The 23,701-nt window shown below is 38.1% G+C and overlaps 1 protein-coding gene across 2 annotated transcripts; it reads left to right on the top strand.

Annotated features, from left to right (window-relative positions):
* CDC16 (cell division cycle 16) lies at positions 1-23,170 on the top strand. 2 transcript variants are annotated; one of them, XM_040056388.2, is made up of 18 exons: positions 1-125; positions 2,981-3,035; positions 3,928-4,025; positions 4,510-4,548; positions 5,347-5,487; positions 6,870-7,029; positions 7,643-7,737; positions 8,361-8,494; positions 9,529-9,608; positions 11,181-11,230; positions 11,900-11,973; positions 13,851-13,976; positions 14,713-14,865; positions 15,477-15,540; positions 15,989-16,050; positions 18,090-18,225; positions 18,784-18,874; positions 19,970-23,170. In XM_040056388.2, the coding sequence occupies exons 1-18, from the start codon at positions 78-80 to the stop codon at positions 20,233-20,235; spliced, it is 1,872 nt and encodes a 623-aa protein (XP_039912322.1). In that variant the 5' UTR covers positions 1-77; the 3' UTR covers positions 20,236-23,170. The 2 variants fall into 2 exon arrangements, with proteins under 2 accessions (XP_039912322.1, XP_058275410.1); XM_058419427.1 differs by lacking the exon at positions 1-125 and adding an exon at positions 316-392.
* The last annotated feature ends 531 nt before the right edge of the window (positions 23,171-23,701 follow it).

Below are 23,701 nucleotides of genomic sequence, written 5' to 3'. Positions count from 1 at the left end.
GTTTGGGCGCTGCACCGGCGGGCGGCCCGCGGTCCCTCGGCGGCTCCTGCATCCAGGGCGGCGCGGGAGGAGGGAGGATGAACCTGGAGCGGCTCAGGAAGCGAGTGCGGCACTACATCGACCAGGTGAGCGCCCAGCTGGCGGGGGCCGCTGGGGAAGGGACGGCAGGGCCCGGGTTTTCCCCGAGGAAAAACCGCTCTCGGCGTGGCTCCCGCAGAGAGGGAGGCCGGGGCGGAGCGGGAAGCGGCGCCGGCCTCCGCTACGGCGGAGAGGGCGTAATTTTGTAATTATGCCCCGTTTTCCCTGGAAGGGGAAGGAGCGGCGGTGAGAGAGGCGTGCGGCGGGCCGGAAGCGCCGCCTGTGCGGTCTCCAGCGGGAGCCGGGGCCTCACGGTGGGTTTTCCTGCTTTCTCCCTCGTGTGGAGAAGGAGGCAGGGAGCCGCCGTGGGGCTGCTGCGCGGCCAAGGCGTATTTGCAGGATCCCGCCCTCTCGGGTTGTGCAAGCTGGGCCGTCCTTACCTAAGGCAGGGGAAACGACCTCTGTTGCACCAGGGCAGGTTCAGGTTGGACATCAGAAAAAAAATATCTTCGCTGAAATGGTGATTAGGCATTGGAACCGACTTCCCAAAGCAGTGGTGGAGTCAGCATTCCTGGAAGTGGACATGGCCTTTGGTGATATGGTTTAGTGAGCGTGGTGGGTTCTGGCAAGGGTTGGATTTGATTATCTTGGATGTCTTTTCCAACCTTAACGATTCTATGATCGTTACAAGGTGAATGGATTCAAACTTAGAGAAGTTAGGTTTAGATTAGATATTAGGAAGAAATTCTTAACTGTGAGGGTGGTGAAGGTGGAACTTGAAACAGCATGCCCAGAGAAGCTGTGGATGCCCCATCCTTGGAAGTGATCAAGGCCTGGTCTAGTGAAGGGTGTATCTGCCCCTGGCAGGTTGGAACTACACAGGCCTTAAGGTCTCTTCCAACCCATTCTGTGATTCTCTACCCTGTGATTAAGCTGCCCATCACACTTCTGCAATGCTGCAGACAGCTCTTACGAGGGCAGGCTTGTTTTCATTTGTTATGGATTCAGCAATTATGTTGCTGCAGGGCAAAAAAGGAAAAAAAGACACAAGAGGAAAAATGCATAAATAAATTAGGTTCAATGTAGCATCAAACTGTTCTGCTCTCCTTCCAGTTCAGACTCGGTGCAGGCATCACTGCTGAGAAAAGCACACCACTTAAATCAGCAAAGGCATTTCTCTTTGTGGCCAGCAAGTCTGACTGAAAGGCTAATTAGGGCCCAAGATAATTTGCTGGGTTTGGTTGGTTTGATTTGCTGTCCTCATTTGTGTTAAACTGTTTCACCAAGCTGCTTTGCCACACAGCTGTGCAGACAGCTGTGCACTTCTGAGGAAGGGGCATCAGGAGGAACATGAAGTTGCTATTTTGTGTAATAATGTGTCATTCTATAGTACTGTAAAACTGCTCCACAGAAGTCATGCAGTGCCTTGTAGATCTGGATTAAACCTTTCTTTTGTGGTGTTGAGATAATAATTTAAATCTCTTTTCTTGTAGATAGCTATTAAATGTGTATGGAGTTGGTTTGTAGAGTTTTGTTGATTTTTTTCCCCCTTGGGAATGCAGACTGAAACCAAACTATTTTCTTGACTAATTTGCTGGGTATTATTAATCCCCTTCAAGTAGGAAATGTAGGAGCACATGATAGAAGAGACCACTTAGGTCATGGAGTGTAGTGTTTTATCCTAGGACTAGGATACCATCAGCGTGTGCATTTCAGAGCAGACTGCCAGACCTGTACTCCAAAAGCATAAAACAGTCTGTGAGGTTCTGAACAAACTCCACAACTCCAATGGTGCAGGAGAGGATAGACGCCATCAAAGCTTTCTTAGTCTTCAGAGGATTGCAGAGTGGTTTGGGTTGAAAGGGCCATGAAGACCATCTAGTTCCAGCCCCCTGCCAGGGGCAGGGACACTTTCCACTGGACCAGACTGCTCAGAGCCTCATCCAGCCTGGCCTTGGACACTTCTAAGATGGGACATCCCCAACTTCTTGGGGCAACCTGTTCCAGTGTCTCACCGCACTCACAGCAAAGAACTTCCTCCTAATATCTACTCTAAACCTACTCTTTTTTTCGGTTTTAGTCCATTCCCCCTTGTCCTCTTGGTGCATGCTTTTGTAAAGTCTTACAAATCCTTGCAATGGCAGGGTATTTGTCAAGTGTCCAGAATATCCTGGGAATCATATTAGGCTCCATTGCATGGAGTGGGATAAAAAGGAACAGCAACCTGGTGATCTTCTCAGGAGATAATCCCAGCCAGTTCTGTGAGATTTTGCCTGGCACCCCAAATCTGGTGGCAGCTGTAGCTGGGTTAGTGGGATATGCCTGCAGATTCTGCTTCTGTCTGATCTCTGGTTGCCACCACTCTTACTTATTTCACTCACTGCTGCCAATCTGAAGTCTCAAGAGTGAAGATGTGTATCCAACAATAAGGAGAAATGCACATAGGCACTATGGATTTATGTGACTGCAGAATGAACATTTCTTGATCAGAGATGATGCTGCTGAAGTTACCTGAAGTAATTTATGTGCCATGTGCCCTTTTTATATCTTTCTTCTAAAATGTAGCATTTTTTAAACTGAAGATGGGGATTCTTGCTACTTTCTCAGCGATGGCAATTCAACTCATGACTATTGCCATACTTACACAGCACATAACTTTTGGTCAGAGATACCTGCATTTTATTGAAGTGAACAACTCCAAATTATTTTGGATATGCCTTGGAGGTTGCATTGGCCCTTTGAAGCTATTTTTTTAAGTTACAAAAATCTGAAAGGTGAATTGCCATTCATTGGAGACTACATGCACAAGATAGTAAATGTGACTGATGTACAATGTCTTTCAAAATTATCCAGAAAAGCTAACCCCAAAGGAATCCTAATTATTTCTATCATGCTTTTACAGCAACAGTATCAAAGTGCCCTGTTTTGGGCGGACAAAGTAGCTTCACTTTCTCATGGTAAGTGGTTTCTTTTTACATTGTATTTATTGACTTCTTTCTGACCGTGTTCTGTTTTGGTGGGGTTTTAGTGCTGTTTGGCCAAATGCTGACATTTTGAGTTTGGTTTAAGTGCATTTTTTTGATGTTTGGAATGTCATTCTCCTAAATAGAGCAGCGCTCATCTTCCTTCCCTTTTGAACTTTGTGTTAAAATTCATGATTGAACAAACCTTAAGGTTTGCCTTCCTTGAGAAACAACAAAACCAAGAGCAACAACAGACCATGGTGGCTTCCCACAGGACTCAGAATGCCCTGGGTGACAAGTACAATGCGGGTTTGCGTTGGGAAGGAGTTGATGCTGTCCGTGGCCACCAGCACTTACAATTCTTAAAGTGATTCCAGGGACTGGATCCCACAAAGGTTTTGGTTGCCAGTAAGGCAGGAGGGTGCTAAGGTGTACTTCTGAAATTGCAACTCCAAGCTATGGAAGTCTAGTGCTTTCACTGTTGTTAGGTTTCCACTGATATTTTTATTGAGAGAGACATTTATGTGTTGTTTTTTTTCTGCCCTGTGTCCAACAGCAGGTTAACCTGCAGCTGCTGCTTTTCTAATCTGTATCATTGTTGTCTCCTTCTCATGACACAGCTCTGTTGTGACATTCTTTGTGTTCACTGTCCAGTGCACTATCTGAGCTCTTTAAAGTTAAAATCTGATTATCTTTTCACTTTAGTTGCTCACTGATAGATACTGTAAGTACTTTTTACATATTTATAAATGAAATTTTGGAACTCAGTAGGATGCTAGAGTAGGGGGAGGATACTTCTCTAGTGAAGCAAAAGGGAACATTCCATATTAAAATGTGTGAAGCTATATTGTTAAGCAATGGTTTGGAATTTGTTCTTTTACTTTAGAGGAACCACAGGATATCTACTGGTTGGCCCAATGCCTTTACCTAACAGCTCAGTATCACAGGGCAGCACACGCCCTTCGATCGCGGAAGCTGGATAAGGTAAGTCAAGCACATGCACATGCTACTGTTACCCCTCTTTCAAGGCTCTTCTGCTAACCACAGTGACTTCTCCACCATCACAGGATAATGTTTATAAGAAAAGTAATTAAGAAAGCTGCATTATTTAGTTGATAAGGCCCTGTGTTCAGTCAGGTTTAAAGCGTTGTCCTCAGATAGGGTCACTAAAAAGGGAAGAGGTCCAAGGATGTAACTCCAGCAGGTATGGGAAGGTGGATTGTCACTTCAGATGTAGTTGTTTCAGTTTTCCTTCCACTCTGATAATGAGTGATAAGGCAAGAGTCAAGTAAGTGTCCTTTGAGAATTTAGTAGTAGAGAAAATGTTACTGCCTTGGTCAGAAAGGACTTTTGGTGGTAAAAGGGGTGAAGAAGGCATAGAACTGAAGGAGAGAGCAAAAGGGACTCCAGCAATGTAAGCAAACATGTTTTCTCCTTACAATTGATGTGTATGAAACTTCTCTTTCAGTTGTATGAGGCCTGTCGCTACCTTGCAGCTAGATGTCATGTGAGTACACATTTTAACCCCTACTGGAAACAAACTCAACTCAGTAAAAGACGTATCTTGGGAAGATTAGGTGCCTGATAAGCAATGTAGATATATGTTCATTGCAACAACAGGTTTAAATTTTCTGTCAGTTTGTTTAATCATTTAACTTTCAGTTGGGTCACTGGAATACTAATTGTGGCACTAATCTGCAGAAATCCAACTGACCTTTTTTCCCAGGAAATACTCTAATATTTTGTGGGCAAAGAATGTGAGCCATTTTTGTCTCATGTCTTCGTGTTTACACTTTCATTTGGTTGGTTGTAATCTGACCAAAGGAAATGTAATTTATGGTTGTATAGCTATAGTCAGCAGCTTTATATTTCTGCATAAAGTGTCATACATAAAAGGTAAAATGCACTGCTTTCAGAGACACAACTGAATCAATTAGATTAAATATGTGCTGCTGATGGAGTAAGATGATGGTGTTTTAATAAAACCTGTGCGAACTGTTTTTAGAACCATACCTGTTTCTCTGACTTCATAATGCTGAATAATAATTTTTTCTGTATGTGCTTTATTTTATAATTTTTGCGTATTTTTATAATTTTATCATTTTTACATATTATAGATGACCAGTAAAAGAGCCAACTGCAATTATAAAATGACAAATGGCCAAATAAGAAAATGCATGCATGAAAAACCTGCTGATAAACACTGGTTGTTATAACCTGTGCCTTTGAAACATGATGCTGTCTTTATTGGTGCTTTATGTACAAATTTTTCAAAACCATGTTTTACATGCACATATTTGGTTAGTATGCTGCAAAAGAGCATCAACAGGCCTTGGATATTCTTGATATGGAGGAGCCAATCAACAAACGACTTTTTGAAAAGTACTTGAAGGATGAAAGTGGGTTGAAAGATTCTTCCACAGACTGGGAGATGTCACAGTCTTCAGTAAGTGACATTATTTTAAAAGATATTTTTGTGGATAAAAACCCTATGAAGTCAGAAAGTGATTTCACAGGTCTATGAATCTGAAACTTGCATTAAAGCTTTCTTTCTCAGATAACATAAATTTCGGAAATGCTGAATCGTTCTTCTTTCAGTCACACGCGGTTTGTTAGCTCGCCTGTATGAAAATAACTCAGTATGCAAAAATAAACAGTGCTTTTCAACAACTTCATATAAATTACTTGCAGAGACTTTGCAGGAACTTCATGATCTAGCATTGGTTTTTGCAGTCTTTGAGCCCTTTCTTGATAATGTATGCTAATGTTGCTTTCAATTTGGCTGCAGGTTCTGAGATAAGGAAGCAAGCTTTTTTTCTCATCCAGTTATTTGAAATTAAATGCTTCATAATCACTGAAGCGTTGTTCTCAGTGGGATATTCTTTGATCACATTTGTGAAAATTATGTGAGGTGGAGTTGATATTTTTGAAGCTCAGTGGAAAAATTCTATGTAGACACACAGTTGAAAGAGATTGGTACAATGTGTAGGCTGAAGGGTCTGTGAAGAGTCGTTAGTTTCAGAGGTACAAATTAAAATTTATTAGCTGAAATAACTGTGTAGGTGATTGACAGACGGCATTTTCCCTGTAAGACTGAAGTAGCAAAGTGGGTTGCATTGCTGATGTGAACTGATTTTGAATGCTGGTATAATGGGTTTAAAGGACTGTTTAGTCTGATGATAGAGTTGGGTAATGTGTTAACTTTATCTTTTGCTGGCACTTTTCTGGCCTTCTGACTGAACTGAATACCCACCACTGGAATTTAGAAAGAATGTGTTAATAAACATTGTAGCACAACTGGCAATTATGCGCTTTCCTTGTTTTATCTTCTGGAATATCTATGTTTTGGATTGAAAACAAAGATATGTTTTTCTGTTCAGAACAATTGAGTCCATTGATTTGGCCTTTTTCATCTCTACTGTGATGCTTTTCTTGCATGGAATATATGGGTTTAATGGTCAGCAAAGAAGTGTATTGCCTTTGAAGTGACAATCTCTCTATGTTGGATATGAAGGGAATTTAGTATAATTAGCTTACAACTCAGTATCAGAGAGCTGAATTAGAATCACAGAATCAGAAAACAAAAACTCTGTCCTGTTGTTTATTTTGAGCATGTGTCTGTTCAGCAGTAGGTAACCTGACAGAGCATTCTTTGGATTTTTCTTTGAGATAGTAGAGACAACTTTTTATTTAAAGACAGCACTAGAAAACCAGGTTTATCATTCATGAAGTACTTTTTACTTTCCAGGGAGCACATTTGATTTGTGCTCAAAACTAAATTGCAAACACTGATGCAGTCTTTGACCTCCAGTCTTGCTTTTCCACCAGATCAAGAGCTCTATATGCCTTTTACGAGGGAAGATCTATGATGCTTTGGATAATAGAACCCTGGCAACTTACAGCTACAAAGAGGCCTTGAAGCTTGATGTTTACTGCTTTGAAGCATTTGATCTTTTAACATCACACCATATGCTGACAGCACAAGAAGGTCTGGAGAGAAGTATTTCTCAAATACAAGTAAAATTTACCTGCTTTCTCAGGATATGTTTTCCTAGATAAAAATTAAGGCAATACAACAAGTAACAGACTTCAAAATGTGAAGAATAGAAAATGTATGAAATGAGTGAAAATTATGATTTGCGCAAGTTTGAACTTTTCTTTTTCAATCCTGCAGTGCTAAGAGTTAAAAGAAACACAGTAACCCAGCTGTCCTGCTTGTTAGCTCCTGAAGCTCTTCTGCTCTGCCCAGCTTAAAGTTTTGTCCTTTGTTCTCAGTTTCACAAACTTTGAACCAATGAACCCTCCTGGGGTTTGCTTAGGCATTAGTTAATAGAGCATTCTAATTGATAACATTTGACATGTGGAATAAGTAAAAATAATAGTGTGTTATTACATTTTATTTTAAAGCGTGGAAGGAATAATTAATCAATCCTTAATTTCCAAAATTAGTAGTATTATCTGTTCCAGTGTATCTGTGCTGTTATAGTCCTTGCAGTTGGGATGACCACCATAAAATCCTTTGCATCTCTAAGTTCTTGAAACATTGGATCTTGCTGTTTCTTCTGTAATATGACCACTTCAATGTTTTTTAATTCATATAGAAAAAGAACTCCTTGAATCTCTACCTCTTAATAGACAATGTACAGAAGAAGAACAGGAATTGCTCCACTTTTTATTTGAGAATAAATTGAAAAAAGTAAGTCCCAAAAATCTGGAGAATTGATTGAAAGTCTTGACTTCGAGTGTAATTTTTTCTTGGATCCCATTTAGTCTGAACATTGAAATAAATATGGACTTCGCAATTTTAAAAATTTTTTGATGCAATACATCTCACTTTATGCAGTACAGTAAGAGTTTTCTGTTATTTGTTTTCTGCTGTGGTGACAACTTGAAATTCTGATTTATGTTTTTGAAAATTTATTTATTGAGAAACTTCTGGATGGGGAAAAAGAATGTTAATAATGTAGACAAGACGTCAGTTACCTAAAAAATATTAAGCTATAACAACATCATTCCAAACTATTCTTACTCAAAGGTGATAAGGAGCATTAAAAATACATATTGCTCAGTTTTAATTTTTACAGCCTACATGAATCATATTGGCTGTGGCAAGCATCTTTTGTGTTCTAAATGAGCTTTTAAGTACATTTTAAAGAAGCATTTTACTAAATGCAGGTCTTACGGAGTTTCAGTTAAAAAATAAAATTTTTAAGAACTTTACAGCTTCTTAAATATTCTGTTAGGACTAAAAATACTAATACCTACACCATCTGATTTTAGTTTATTTTTGTTTCAAAAGTTGTTTCTTTTGTCTTTCAGTATAATAAACCAAGTGAAACACTGATTCCTGAATCAGTAGATGGTCTTCAGGAAAACCTGGATGTGGTAGTATCCTTAGCAGAAAGGCATTATTACAACTGTGACTTCAAAATGTGCTATAAGCTTACTTCAGTGTAAGTATACAAAGCAACTTTCAGGTTTTTACTTATATATTGGAGTGTAATAATTATTCCTGGACTTACAGCAAGTATTGTTCTTCAATGGGTAAACATACGTAACGATATGTATTGCAATATACATGTCACGTGTTATATATGTCTCAGGTATTTAAAATGTGTAGTTTGTGTCTGGCAAGACGTGGTATTTTTATAATACATTTCAGAAGTATCCAAGGTAAAACTCAACTTAATCAGCACTGTGCTGAACTTCCCTTCATCAATCCTCTTCCTTATTCTGGTACCTTCCATTTTGTCTGCTCTCTACCTACTTCTTGTTTGGCCTTCAGAATGAACTGCTTTCAATCAGTTAGTTCATTAGGAAGTTTGATTTCTCTGGCCAATTAACAGTTACAGTCTTATTGGTAATGATCAAAAGATGTTATTAATTTAAAAGCTAGCAGGTTATTTCTAATATTGATGGCCGAGTATCGTGTATCGGTTGTTACACAGGCCAGGCACACGCTGCCGCTCGGCTCAGAGGGGTCAGAACGCTCCGTGGTTTGCTTCTCTGGACTCATGGATGTGTTTCTGAATGCCACAGGAAACAAAATTTTACAGCTGAGCTACATGTGCCTCCAAAGGCATACTGCCTGGTGTTAACCTCAGGAAGTTGAGGACTACTGCTTGAAAGTTGCTGTCAAATGTATGGAAAAGATGAACAGAAATGATATTGTTTGCTGTCTGCTGGTTAAATTTGAAGTGACCTGCAAATCAAAACAGCATTTTATTCTGGTTTTTATAATTGCATATTCAGCTCGGAAGAACTTTCTGTTATCCTCTTTTGTTAGGCTAATTAACTGTTATATTTCTGGTCTGAGGAGGGCCTTTGTTATGCTGCTAGTTGTTGTCTTTTAGTCACAAACAGTTTTCTAATGCCTAAAGTGGTAATTAACTGGAACATTACATGCTATACAAGCAGGTTGCTTTTAACACATTGAAGTTTTTGAAGTGTGCATTACAGTATTTTACTTTCTTTTTTTTTTTTTTAGAGTGATGGAAAAAGATCCCTTCCATGCAAATTGTTTACCTGTACATATAGGGACACTTGTGGAGCTTAATAAAGCAAATGGTAAGGAACACAGCATTTAATGCAACTCAACAGAAGGTTGTAAAGCCCCAATTTTAATAAAGAATTAAAGATGCCAAGAAGCCCCCTTATATACCATTTGAAAAATTACATATATTTTTCCTCCTACCTGCTATTTCAAGAAAACAGTGGTAACTGGTAAAGAAGGGAATTTCAGAACTGACAGCAGGATTGAGGGTTAGGGGGAAGTAGATGTGCAAAGAGTTCATGGTCATGAGTGTTGCTATCTTTTAAGCACTGCACTGTGTAGCCAGGAGGCCCATGAGCTACATTGCCTCATCCCTGTCATTGTGATTTCTGTTCCAGGTGATCTTTGTACAGTATCTGGCTGTACTTTTTCTGCTCAACTATAAAATATAATAAATTAAACTAGAAAGAACTCTTCAACAGTTGTGTATGCTTAGGTGGAAATGATTGTGATAGAAAAAATTCTAGACTCTCCTTGCCTTTGTTGTTGTGAAGGCCTCTCTTTAGTTCAAACTAATTAATAATTGTACAGCCCCTTAATTGGAATTACAGTAATAGCTTACTTGCAGCTGGGGTGGCTTTTTCTCATTCCAGACTGCATATAAACCAAGTGAGCAGTTTGAATGTCTTTAAAATCAATTGGAAAATAGAATAAGGAGCTCATCTGCTGTGCAGTCTCTCAGGGTGGTGCATTATATGTACTCAAATAGGTCATTAGACGTACTCGTACTTCTTGGTGATGAGTGATGTACCTCCCAGATACTTTACAGTTAAGTACATCTGAAAATGAGGCCAGTACTCTGATTTTTCTTCTAAATCTGCCTTGAGAGGCATTATGTACATAAGTTAATATTTTGTAAGCCAGTTGTAATATTTTTTTTTCTGGAGTTGAGAGTTAATACAAAGTGCTCCAGGACAATCTCATTGGTTTAAGAGCACTCTGCTCTGAAGAAATAGAAACTTTACGTGCCATAATGCTATTTCCTTTGAAATTGCATAGGCAATAGAATTGTTATCCTGTAGCTGATTACTTCTGCTATTATTAGAAAATCTGTAGTAAGTTATTCCAGTAACTAGAATTATTATTTTTACTAAAATAGTAATCACTTGGAATTATTCCAAATAATATAATAATTTATTTGCTTTTGTCCTATTTTCAGCATGTAAATGCACAAGACTCTACTTTGAAAAGGATCTAGCCAGTATGTTATACCTTTTAGATGTAGGAAGTTGAATAGTGTTTTACCTTGACAAGGTACATTCAAGTGTAATACTACTGGCATTTATTTTAATGTATGTTAATGACCTAAGTTGTTGCAAAATTCTTAAAGGGTGGGAAGTAGAGATGCTTATTTGTGTGCTGTGAAGACTTATGGGTTGTTTTGGTTGGGTTTTCTTTACCTAATTGCAAATCTGAATCTATTTCGAGGTAGTTTGACGCATTACTACTAAAAGAAAACATTTTGCTCACTTGTGGATTAATAATGTTGGATGTTCTGTATATTTTGTATGGAAAATAGACTTGAAACATCTAAATGTTTAGCATGTTTTATTAATTTTCTTTTCTTGTTTCTTCCCACTATGTAGAGCTTTTCTATCTTTCTCACAAACTGGTGGACTTGTACCCAAATAATCCTGTAAGTTTTAAGTTTTTGTTGTCTGGTAGTTTCTTTTTTAAGTGAAAGCACATAAAAGTTGTAATTTATTAGTTTGAACTACGGAATTCAAAATCAGTGTTTGGATGAACTTTGTAGAAATGGTTCACTCCTTTTATTTTCTCTGCACTGTGATTTCCTTATGCCAAGGTTCTTTTTATAAAATTAAGTACCTGTAAAAGGTATTCAGTGCAAGTTACTTACTTTGATTAATAATTTAAAACAAATACTACAGTAATAAATGTCTACATGTCTCTGAGCAATCCTTTCCAGTGTTTGATCACCTTCACTGTAAAAATTGTTTTTCTTTGACTTCACCTTAATTTTCTGTGTTGCAACTTGTACCATTGCTTTCCATGCTATCACTGCACCCCTGAAAAGAATCTGGCTCTGTCTTGTATTCCCTACCATTAAATAATTGAGGACAGCAGTAAGCTTCCCACTTAGCTCTCTTGATGAGGATGAGTAAGCCCACCAGAAAGGTACATGCCAGCAGTTCTAGCTTGTCTGTAATACCAAATAATTTGAAGAGCTGACTGTGATTTCAGTGAAAATGTTCCTAACTTCTTGAATTATTATGTCTTCCTCTCTTTTGATGCTTCACTAAAATGAGTGCATTTAATAATATTCTATTTTGATTTAAATGTATAGGTGTCATGGTTTGCAGTAGGATGCTATTATCTCATGGTTGGCCACAAAAATGAACATGCTAGAAGATACCTCAGGTAATTTTTTTTTCTGTTTTCCTTAGTGAATCTGTTGCTCACTTGCTAAGTAAACATTTAATGTTTACAATTGTATGCTTATAAAGAGAAGCCTCAGTAAACTGCTTATGACTTAAATACTTCCGTCGCCACCCTTTTTTTGGTATAGCAATTTAGACCTCATCCATAGTGATACTTTAAAAATGAGGAAGACTTATGTGGTGTCTCTCCAGGCAGTCACCTTCCTGATCAAGGCAGGTGTAGTCCCTGCTCATGCTGCTGTGCTAACTACAGCTGTAGGTGATCAGGCCTCAGTTCTCAGTTGAGGGACACTCAGGCATTCTCCTAGAGAAGAATAACATGGAAAATTCTGACATTTGGCTTTCTCTGCACAAGCAACCGTGGGCTTTTTAGGTTTGGTCATTGCTGTTTCCTGTAGGTCTTCTGTATGTGTAGTGAATATCAGCACTGGGGAGCAGGACCTTGCTGTGAAGTAGGGCATTTGTTCAGGTGCTGTTAGCTTTAACTGAGAAGGCATAAATCAGCCTGTAAGACTAATTTTTTCCTGAGACCTTTACAGACATTATATGTAAAGATGGATTTGTCATTTAGACTTTTTAAATGCCTGGTTATTATGAGTAAAATATTTAAGTTCAAGTAGCAATATTTAAATACAAGTAGCACGGTGAAATCCGTCAAGTAGCTGTCCTGAGTGATATATTTGGTTTTGGTGCTGAAATAAAAAACATTTTTAAATGTACAAGCTTCCCTAGACAGCAAGAAAGGATTTTGTTGATCCAAAAGTTGTGTTGAAGAGAAAAACAAACAAACATCAAAAATCAGAGTAGTTCTGGCAAAAGGGAAAAGAGATCTGCTAAAAGGGAAATAGTACCAAGATGCTTAAATTTCTTGGAGAAGAATGATAGTGTAAAGCTAATAAGGCTAGGGGCAACTGTGGGCTACACAATGGTTTCCAGAAAATAAACTTGGAAGACACAGTCAAATACCCACATATCATTCATAGCTGTCATGTTTGACTATGTAAAATTTCGTCTCAGAAGACAGAGAACAAACCATTCTGTAGGATCTGTGATGAGAAATAATGAGTTTACTATGACAGACAAAATTTAGATTATTATGTTAGGAAAAAAGTAATTTTTTAATAGTTAAGCAAAATGATAGAATACTTCCAAGACATGTATTATCGCCATGTCAGAAGCCTTTAAGAAAAGACTGGGCACACTTGTTATGAGCTGTTTAGTCTGAAAGCCCTTGCCTTCAGATTCAGAAAATAATCTACACAGCTTTCTAATGTTCCTGTCAAGTCCACTTTTCTATAAAGTCTCCAGGTTGATGTCTTGATGCTCAGGTTGCAGTTTTCAGCTCAAGACTTGAGTGGCATTTTGTATACTTCTCTGATGCACAGCCTGTGATGTGACAAATGCTCTTCTTCAAGGCTGGCGTGATTAGATGGCAAAATTTCAACCTAAGCATTCATGTGGTATTTTCATATCCTACTTCTTAAACTTGGATTTGATAGAATATATTTCAAAATGTATAGCTAGGATTTTGCAATGAGTTTTGAGTCACTACTAATGTTTTCTGTATTTTATTCAATTCACGTACTATATAATTGTTTATGTTAAGTAATATCAAATAATTTCTCCTGTCTGTGAGCAGTAGCAGAAATTATAAAATCAATTCACAAGAATATGTGATACTTTAAGTGCTAAATAGTTTGAACTTTTTAAATGAACTTTATTTACCACTGGTTGTTACAGAGAATTTTCTTGATAGATACCTAACCATGTGGCATAGCATTGCTATCTAAGGAGCCATCTGAAGTAGATGAAATTTAATTTCAGATGTGTTTGCTTGTGACTTGCTCCTGTTTTTAGCAAAGCTACTACACTGGAGCGAACCTATGGCCCTGCATGGATAGCATATGGACACTCATTCGCCGTGGAGAGTGAGCATGACCAAGCAATGGCTGCGTACTTCACAGCTGCACAGCTCATGAAAGGGTCTGTACAAACTTCATATTTGGGAAGATTCAAATGAATCCATAAGTGGTGTAGAATATTGACTTACATCCCTTTAAACAGTAGCAATGCATTTGCAACAACTACCTGGTAGAGAACAAGGGAGAAAAAAAACCCCAATAATTTAATAATCTGCATTTAACTGCATTATTTGTGATTATTGTTCTGATTTTATAAATTCTAAAGTCAAGTTTTATATGTAGGTAATCTGAGTTCTACCTGAACATCTTCTGAATTTTGTGAATCATGGTTGTCATACTGGCTCATCAACTGCTGTATAGTAATAGCTTTAATAGCTCTTTCATGCTGTGTGAGGAGGTTGAAAATGAGTCGTGAACTAATCATGTCGTATTGCATATAAAACTATAGTATTTGATTGTGGTTACTGGTAAAGGTAATTTTTTTATTGATTACTTCCTCTATTTGTAATTTAAATGCATGAAAGAAATTAGGGGGAAAAACATCAGAACTAAACTTAAGTGCTGACAAAATACATGTGATGGCAGGGCAGGTTACAGTTACTTATTGGAGTTCAGTCTCTTGTTAAACAGACATGTAAAGTCTTTTAAACTTCCCCTTAGGTTAGAAATGCATTTAGATCAGCTTTTACTTGGGTGTACATAAATATATGCAAACACTTGGCCTGTCTTCATAGTTTGTGACTCCATTCTTGACAGGCACACAGAAACAAACATGCACTTTGTTTTATGGTTTTTAGGTGTCATTTGCCGATGCTCTATATTGGACTGGAATATGGTTTGACCAACAACTCCAAGTTGGCTGAACGGTTTTTCAGCCAAGCTTTAAGCATTGCACCTGAAGATCCTTTTGTTATGCATGAAGTTGGAGTGGTAGCATTTCAAAATGGAGAGTAAGCTTGCAAAATATGATCACATACTATTTAAACATGGATTATTCCGAATTGTAATGTGCCAATATATCTACTAAAGTACTTATATTGAATTATAGTGTCTTTTGGTTATAGTTTGGATGGTGTTCACCTTAAACCCTTGCCTTCTACATTGTTCTTCCTTGTTTAAGATTGAACAAGAACAGAATTTAATGGTTGAGGAACATTCAGAGATTGATGTTATCTTCCATGTGCCTGCCATTGTGTAGTTGAATGCTTGAAAAGGTATCTATCTGCACACGTAGTATAAAATTTTGTGCAGCAAAACATTTTGTCAACTCAGGAGGTTCCAAATATATTCTGGGGAAAAAAAACCAAACTAACCTGTGTAAGAAGTGTTTAGTCAGTATTTTTAGTTTTATTCTATTTTTTTTATTATTATTTTTGTCTTGTTAGCGCTTAGGACCACAATGCAAAATATAGCCAAATGTAAAATACTGTGTTTTAGATCTAATTTCACTCATGTGATGAACTAATGTCATAGAAATATTTCTTGACTTCAGTTTTCTCATACTACTAATGAAAACTCCTCTCTAATTTACTTCTTTTTCCCCCACCCCTTCAATCCTTAGCTGGAAAACTGCAGAAAAGTGGTTCCTTGATGCACTGGAAAAAATCAAAGCTATTGGAAATGAGGTATTTATTCTAATAACATTCAAGGTCATAAATTTGTACAACTCCAGAAAATTGTATAATAGCTTGTGACAAAACATGTTGTGCTTAAAAATAATACAGTATAAATTTTATTTTAAAACTGTCTTAGATGCTCCTAGGCTGAGACAGCATGATTTTTTTCTAGTTAGGTAGAAAACAAGTTTTGTTTGGTTTGCATCAAGTTTTAATACCACTGACCCTCTGAAGAAATATTATTGGCTTTGGGGAATGTAAAAAATAGAAAATGAGTTACTGAATACATGTTTTGAGCTCATGTGTTTTGTTAGTTTAAAATGCTTGTGGTATTTTTCTTGTTCATAAACAAAATTCACTATTCATTTGTATGTTGTTTTTGTTTTTTTTAAAGTAGACAAAATTCAGTTACAGTCTAGGAAACTGCAGTTATTTGAATTGTTGCTTTATTTTGCAGGTAACAGTTGACAAGTGGGAGCCGTTATTGAACAACTTGGGACATGTCTGCAGAAAACTCAAGTAAGCAGAGAGAACTGGAGCTCCATTTCTCCATATTGCTGCACAGATGTGTTTTCTCTCTTTATATCAAGATTGTGTATCACATGACAGCAGTGTAGAATTACCCTGTAAGAACAAGATTCTCTAAATCAGCTTGTGAACATAACTACATTAATCACCCCTTACATCCCGTTTATTACACAAAAGTTAAAGTACTTAATGTAAAAGCCTTTCTTTAACTATTGATTCTTATTAGGGAATTAGTTGTAGGCTTCTAGGTGCTTGTTTATGTGTGAATTTTAACTCTCCACTGTCCCAGTCCTCACATACTGAAATATGTCCACTGATGTAATTAACATAAAGATGGGTTTGTGCCAATTAATTGCATGGATTAGCACTTACTTGTTTTTACTGAAGTGAAACATTCAGTGGCATTATAACACAGCAAGGGAGCCTTACTTCATGTTTTTAGAACAAAACTATTTAATATTTCATTTCATCTTTTCATTCCATGAATAGAAAAAGTGCGAAATACATATACAAGCTTCAACAGTTTCAACATAGAGACGTTTTCTCATTAATTACCTTAATCTGACTTTAACCAGTGCTTTCTTTTGTTCAATCAGTGCAATTTTTAAAAAATATTTTTAGTGGCTGTAATTGCTCAATTGGTGTACACGGTAATTTTTGTTTCAAATCTGCTAAGGAGAATGTGATTATGGTAGATGAAGGCTGTACTTCTGCTTTGGCTTTGGTAGTAATTGCTTTGTGCTTAAATTGCCAATTAGTCTTCATTTTCATTATGAAATAAGGACGTATAACAGTTACTCCTTGTGCCAAGATCAAACAAAAGGCTTCTGAAATCTGTTCATGAATATAATTGCAGGTTTTTTTCAAAAGTAAGTTTACTAACTGCTTACATTACACTTTGTACACTTCTAATATTTACTCCAGTTCAGAAATCAAACTTAAAATATTTTTGCATTCTTGTAAACCATCTTCCAAGAAAATCAAGTTGAGAATTTGGGCAACTGTACATGTGCTTTGACATCTTAAACTCTGTAATAACTAATTTAGTAGTGTCTGTAATACAGAATATGGCTATTATGAAAAACTTACTGGATATATGTCTACTCACTAGTGTAGACATGTGGTTAAATTTGAAAGCAGCATATTCAAATGCAGTGGTAGTCAATTGGATGTGTAAATGATGAGTGAAAATGAAATTGAAATCATGTCAAAGGTTAGTGCAGCAAGCAAATGCTTGCATAATTGTTCTGCCTCAGTTGTTACTTGATGCCCTCTAACAATGTCATGTGTTGTTCATTGCATAATTTCATTCACTTTAGATGTTAAAATTCCTTGTGAACAGGTGATACCTATCTTTATTTTTAACAATGTGGAACTAGGATGTCAAATGTGACAATTTAATTTCTCAGAGTAATGTTGCAGTAGACATTTAGTTCTCATTTTATAAAATAACAAATGCAATAATCAGTGTAATGAATAGATAATTTTCAAAGGTTGGTGTTTGATAGCTATCATGGGTATGTGTTAACCTCCTTTCCTGATAGAGCGTGTCGCAAAATGACGAAGGTACCAGTGTATGCAGCACTTAAGAGATTTGTGAGATTTAAGAGAATTGTGAGATTTCAGCCCAGGGAGCTTTTCTCAGTTTGAATCATGTGTGATTTAGTCTCATACTGCTCCTTCTCTCCCTTGAGAAGGCAAATGAAAGCCGCAGAAAGAAAGCCAGTGCTACAATGAGCAGCATTAAACATCTAAAGCAATTTACCATATCAAACAGCTAAGATCTCCAAATAGGACCTAGCTGCAGGCAGCTGTTTTGCTACATAACGAGAGCAATGATTTCACAATTAGGAAGAAAATTGTCGAAGTCTTTTGTACATTCTGTTATTATCTTCAGAGTGTGAAGCAATAATTCTAAAGTTCTGGCACAATTGTGTTCTGCTTTGCTTAGGAAAATACCCACAGGGTACTGTAAAAACACCTTTCACCATGAAGCTTACTAATTGATGTCCTGTACTTAACCCTAACAGGAAGTACGAAGAAGCACTGGAATACCATCGCCAGGCTCTGGTATTAATCCCTCAGAATGCTTCTACTTACTCTGCCATTGGCTACATACACAGCCTCATGGGCAATTTTGAAAGTGCCATTGACTATTTCCACACGGTACGTAACTAGCTTCACCTGGAGGGCTGGTCACAGATTCTGTTATTTACTGTTTCACTCTGCTTTGGGTTTGGAGCAGAGAATCAGAATTTTTTCCGGCCTCCAAAACTTAATTTGTTGGGGTTTTTTTGGTTTTTGTTTTTTTTTTCCCCCTTAAATTTTCTATATTTTATTGATTTGGTAAAAAATAGCTTCTTTGGCAAACTTTGAATTGCAATTTACATTTTTTGCACGTAAGTGTCTCATGCACCTGAAATAATTTTAAATACTTCCAACCTAGAAATCTTACAGTAAGTAAACAGCAGCATATATCTCACAATATGTGAATGATTTCCTGTCTGTATATATATTCTTTTTTGATTTGTTTTTGTGCTTTACTTGCTTACTACTTCAGCCAGTTCATATGATGGTGTTATTTTATTTGCTTTTACAGTGAAGACTATGCTCAGATAGCATCGTGGAACAACAAACCAACAAACTGAACCATTGCAGAATTAAGATGTAAATGTTTTTATTTGCTGCTCAATACTTTTTACTGTTTGTTTTTTTTTTAAATAGGCCCTTGGTCTCAGGCGGGATGACACGTTTTCAGTCACAATGCTTGGACACTGCATAGAAATGTACATTGGTGATTCTGAAGCCTATATTGGTAAATCTCTAACTTACGTGTCTCTTAAAGTCATTGAATTCTTTGAGAAGATTGTTACTCTTATGTCAAGAAGGAGTGACCACTACCTAATTAACTCACAAAGTAGAGGATGGTTTTGGTTGGGGTTTTTTAGTTGTTTTTTTTAATAGCTACGTGAGTCAGAACTTAGCAGCAACTGCAGATGACCACTGGTTTTTGTGAGCATCATGCCAGTAAACTCTCACCAGCATAAGGAAAGGAAACACTTTGTCATTAAAGGTGTCAGTGATTTCTTTTATAGAAAATACTGATTTGTGGCATCTTAGATCGCAAAGGGAATGGGGGAAAAATTAATCAGAGGTATGGAGTTAGGAAATCAGAGCACTAATGCTAATGTTATTGTTGAGCAAAGTATTTTCACCTTGTCAAAACTTGTTTCTGTGGAGACAGGAGAGGTTCTTCCGACTGCAAAAATACAGCTTTATATATGGTAAAAAAGTGCTTCATAAAAGTAATACATTATATGGCCGTAGGCTTAAATTTTCTAGGAAAGTTTTTTCTCTGCAAAAAATCTTTTGTATTTTTTTATAGATTTCTGCTTCATTGACCTTAGCGATTTATATGTAGTGAACACAGTTGATGTCCTGTCAAGCATGTTAAGAAGGCTGTAGCCTTAAAAGTAAAAGCCGTCTGCGTGCTCTAGTTCTTTTCCTGCAGATTTGTCACATAATTGATACAGATGTTTCTTCTCAATATTGTCTTGCTCCATATGTAGTCATTTAACACATCTGGAAGAACCATGCAGCCATGTGATATGGATTAATGCAAACCAAGCTGTGTGTTACTTAAACAAGAGCCCCTTGGAGAGTTGGGAAGGGAATTGGCAATTACTTCTCAAAACAGGCTTTTGAATCTGAGTTGTGCTTCTTGTATTGTGCTTTTTTGAGAAAGGGGGCTGCTGGATTTTTTCAGAATAATTCATTCAGCTTCAGTCATGAAGCAGCAGCAGCTCCTGGACTGTCTGAAAGCAGAGGATTATCGCAGTTTCTGAATGATAGTTTCTTTGAGATTTGAGCATTAATTTGAAATAAACTAATGGTTTGTCTGTTTTCCTAGGAACAGAGATCAAAGACAAATTAAGATGTTACGACTTCGATGTACACACAGTGAAGACTTTAAAGAACATAATTTCACCTCCCTGGGATTTCAGAGAATTTGACATAGAAAGACAAACTCTGGATGAAAGTGGCATAGTAACATTAGAGACATCAAATCAAAGGAAAAGTACAGACACCAGTCGCCCATTGGAAGAAACATTTGAGATTGAAATGAATGAAAGTGATATGATGTTAGAAACATCAATGTCAGACCATAGTACGTGACCATAAATACTGGCAGAGAGTTTGTTTTGTCTAAGTGTAGTATGTTTGTTTTAGCATTTTTGTTATGGTGTTGTACTTTCATGAATTTGCTATTTTTTATATGAATTCAAACTACTGTGTACTTAACACCAGGAGTTTTATAGTTCCTACTTTATAAATATTCCTTTCCTGATAGCACTGTCATGAATCCCCATCTGAATCAAGAAGACCTCATTGCATTGATGCAGGCCATATACATAGTTTGAATCCAGAGTATTGGCTATTTTGTACATGTCTGTGCATTACTGAACATGAATTCAAGTTTTAGACACAACTGCACTTTGGAATTCAAGGGTATCAAGGGAGGTGAAGCTTGGGGAAGAGTCTGTATTTTACCAGCAATTGTACACATGCTCACTGTGGAAATCTCTTGGGTCCTGGTGATCCCATTGCTTTCTTATGAGGACCAGCACAGTAGTGTAGAGAAGTCTGGTTCTGTCCCAGATGGGAATTGTGCTGTGGCTCCACGAAGGGAACTGGAGATGCCCAAATTTTCCTTCCAGATGTTAGAAAGTATGGATTGGACTTTGCATTGAGTGCAGAATTCATTACCAATCCCCTATATTCTTAAACATGAGAAAATAAAGTGAACAAAAATGTTTTACTTCCTAGTTCTAAAACAATTCACCCAAAGTTACACATTCTTCTGAAAAACATAGTATGAGCCATGAGTCTTAAGGGAGAAAGTATCCAAGCAGAGTGTTGGAAAAATTAATCATTTAGTAAGCGATATGCATCTCCTGGGCAGGCAGGTGTCTCTTCTTCAGTGTGGCTAAACAGTTCATACAAAGGGCTTTCTTTTCTTTTAGAACCTTTAATTGGGGTGTGGTGCGGGTGACTTCTTTGAGGTAAACTGGGGATTTTCCCTGGACACTCTGGAAGAATCTATGAGTGTGTCTCAACAGCTGCTCTATTAGGCAGGTCTCTTCCTTTACAGGGTCTTTTGATAGTTTTTTTACATCTGTGCTTATGTATCCTGAATGACTGTAACCAAGACTATCTATATCTCATGGACTATGACAGCAAAGGTTTGTTGCTGCGCACAGAAGGATGTTGTAAATAGATTCTCAAATATTCTCAAGGAGCCAAATTCCTTTTTCTTTATAGCACTATTTTTAATCCCGCATATGTAAATCTAGTTTTCTAGTAAGACATCATGGCAATTTCTGAATGGAAGGTGGTAAAACAGTCTTCTAAAGAATCAGGCCTCTTGACTACTGTCAGACATGGATATAAATCTTGCATTGTTTTCCTCTGTTACTAATTTTTTTCATTGGCAAAATGGTTTTAAATATTGATAAAAGTTAATCTTTCTTCCTGCACTCCCCAATTACGATCCGATGCTGTGTTGGCTGTGATGGCAACACTGGTTTATGTTATTCCTGCCTGTGCTACTTCCTCAGCTGCAGCAATGCAAATCCTTGTGTGGTTACATTGTGAGTGAAATCAGGGAACTGGAACAGGATCTTCAAATATTTTCTCAGGTCCAAGGAGAGCAAGCCACTGCTGTGTGACTTGTCGTCAGTGGGGCAGAGTGGTTGGAGTGGGAGGAAACAGATGGAATAGCGAGAATGGGCACTGCTGTAACGGCAGCCTGTCATGACACTATGCCTTGGCAGGGATCTGTTGGAGGTTTTTTGGCTGGCTATTGCTAACCTTCATTTACTGGTATTAAAATTACCTAGAAAGAAATGTATGCAGAGTGTCCTAGATTGTGAAGGACTCTTTTGGATGTCAGAGGAATTCTTAATATGGCTTGGCTTGGCTCCAAGCTTTTTAGGCAGCTACAGCTGGGTTAGAGCTTGTGAGATGGTTCATGATGTGTGTCTCAGACTTTCAGGTAAAGTTTTTCTCTCCTCATTTATCTTCTGTTCAATGTTTTGACCTGCTCCTGCTCTGTCCAAATCCCTGCCTTTGTACTGGCAGCACCTGCTTGCCCTCCCATCACCTGTCCTGTTCCAGTCCTGCTCTTCCTAGATAGTGCTTGGTGCCTTTCTGGGTAATTATGACATTCACCCTGGCTGGAGTTAAATTGAGTATTGTCCTTGTCCTCACGAGGCCTTTGTTTATTAGTTTCTGCCTGACTTGACCTCAGATTCTTGATTCCTGCTGCAAACCATTGCCATTGCCTCACTTGGCTTTGGTTGCTGGATACAAGGGTCCTGGACTGTCAGGTTGGGTGGCTTATAAATATGCCTCCAAAAGAGACATTTTTACTCTGTCTCACAACTTCATCTTTCTCTTCCAAGGATTAGTTTTGTCCCAGAGTGGGGAGATCTGACTGTGGCCTTTAAGGTTTTCAGAACAGATATGAAAACCCACAAGATATTTATGCTGCAAATGGCTCCAAAAGTTTCTTCATAGGTACTGCGGCCTAAAAGATTTGAAAATTAATAACATGTTAGCTCAGTTGATCACAGCCTGGTGCTAATAATGCCAGTGTTGCAAGCTGAAACTCCATGTGGGCCATTCACTTGAGAGTTGACTTGATGGTCCTTGTGGGTGCCTTCCAACTCAGTATTCTGTGATTTCAGTTCTCTCAGCCAATGCCACCTACTTTTATTATTCCACATCAGATCATGTATTTTCTTCATGCTGTGGACAGCTGTTTGAGGACTACCAATGCAGCAGGGTCTCAAGGTTTGCAGTGACCCTGTGTATTCTGATTAAATTGCAGGCATTTTTGCTCCTTCTGCCTAGTTTCCGTAGCTCCAGACAAGTCTGTCCTTAAATGTGTGACACATCCTTACTTTGGAGCTTGCTGTACCTCTGCCACCAATTCTAGGATATGTTGTCCAAGATATTCCAACTCAAACAGTAATGTCAAGAAACTTTTTGGATCTAGATACTGCAAAATTTGTTGATTGCAATCTAGGAATAAAAAGCCTTGCTCTGATTGCTGGGTCAGTACTTAGAATAATCATGGACTCATAGAATGGTGTGGGTTGGAAAGGACCTTAAAGATCCTGTAGTCCCAAGCCTGCTGCCATGGGCGGGGACACCTCCCTTTCAAGTTACTTAAGGTCGTGTCCGACCCGGCTTTGACCACTGCCGCGGCTGGGCATCCACAATCTCCCTGGGCAACCTCTTCCAGTGCCTCACCATCCTCACAGTAAGCTTCTTGCTAAATCTAGCCTAAATTTCCCCTCTCTCAGTTTGTACCCGCCCTCCCTTGTCCTGTCACCACAATTCCTGACGAAACCAGGCAGAAAGGCCCGGAGGCACCGTTTGGAAGAGCTCTCGCCTGGTGCGTGTATTGCCCAAGTGCAGGCACTGCTTAATTATCACAGAACCTCCCTACAGCCATTAAGAGTCCTGGCCTCACACAAGTAACGATTAATGGCCTTTTTTCCTTTTCCCCCACTGTTTTCTCCCCTGAATGTGGCTACCCCTCACGAGCCGTTCTGAGGCCGGGGTGACAAGGCAC

This window comes from Hirundo rustica, chromosome 2, assembly GCF_015227805.2.
Source record: "Hirundo rustica isolate bHirRus1 chromosome 2, bHirRus1.pri.v3, whole genome shotgun sequence".
Taxonomy (NCBI): Eukaryota; Metazoa; Chordata; class Aves; order Passeriformes; family Hirundinidae; genus Hirundo; species Hirundo rustica.
This window is presented reverse-complemented; position numbering and strand designations above follow the sequence as displayed.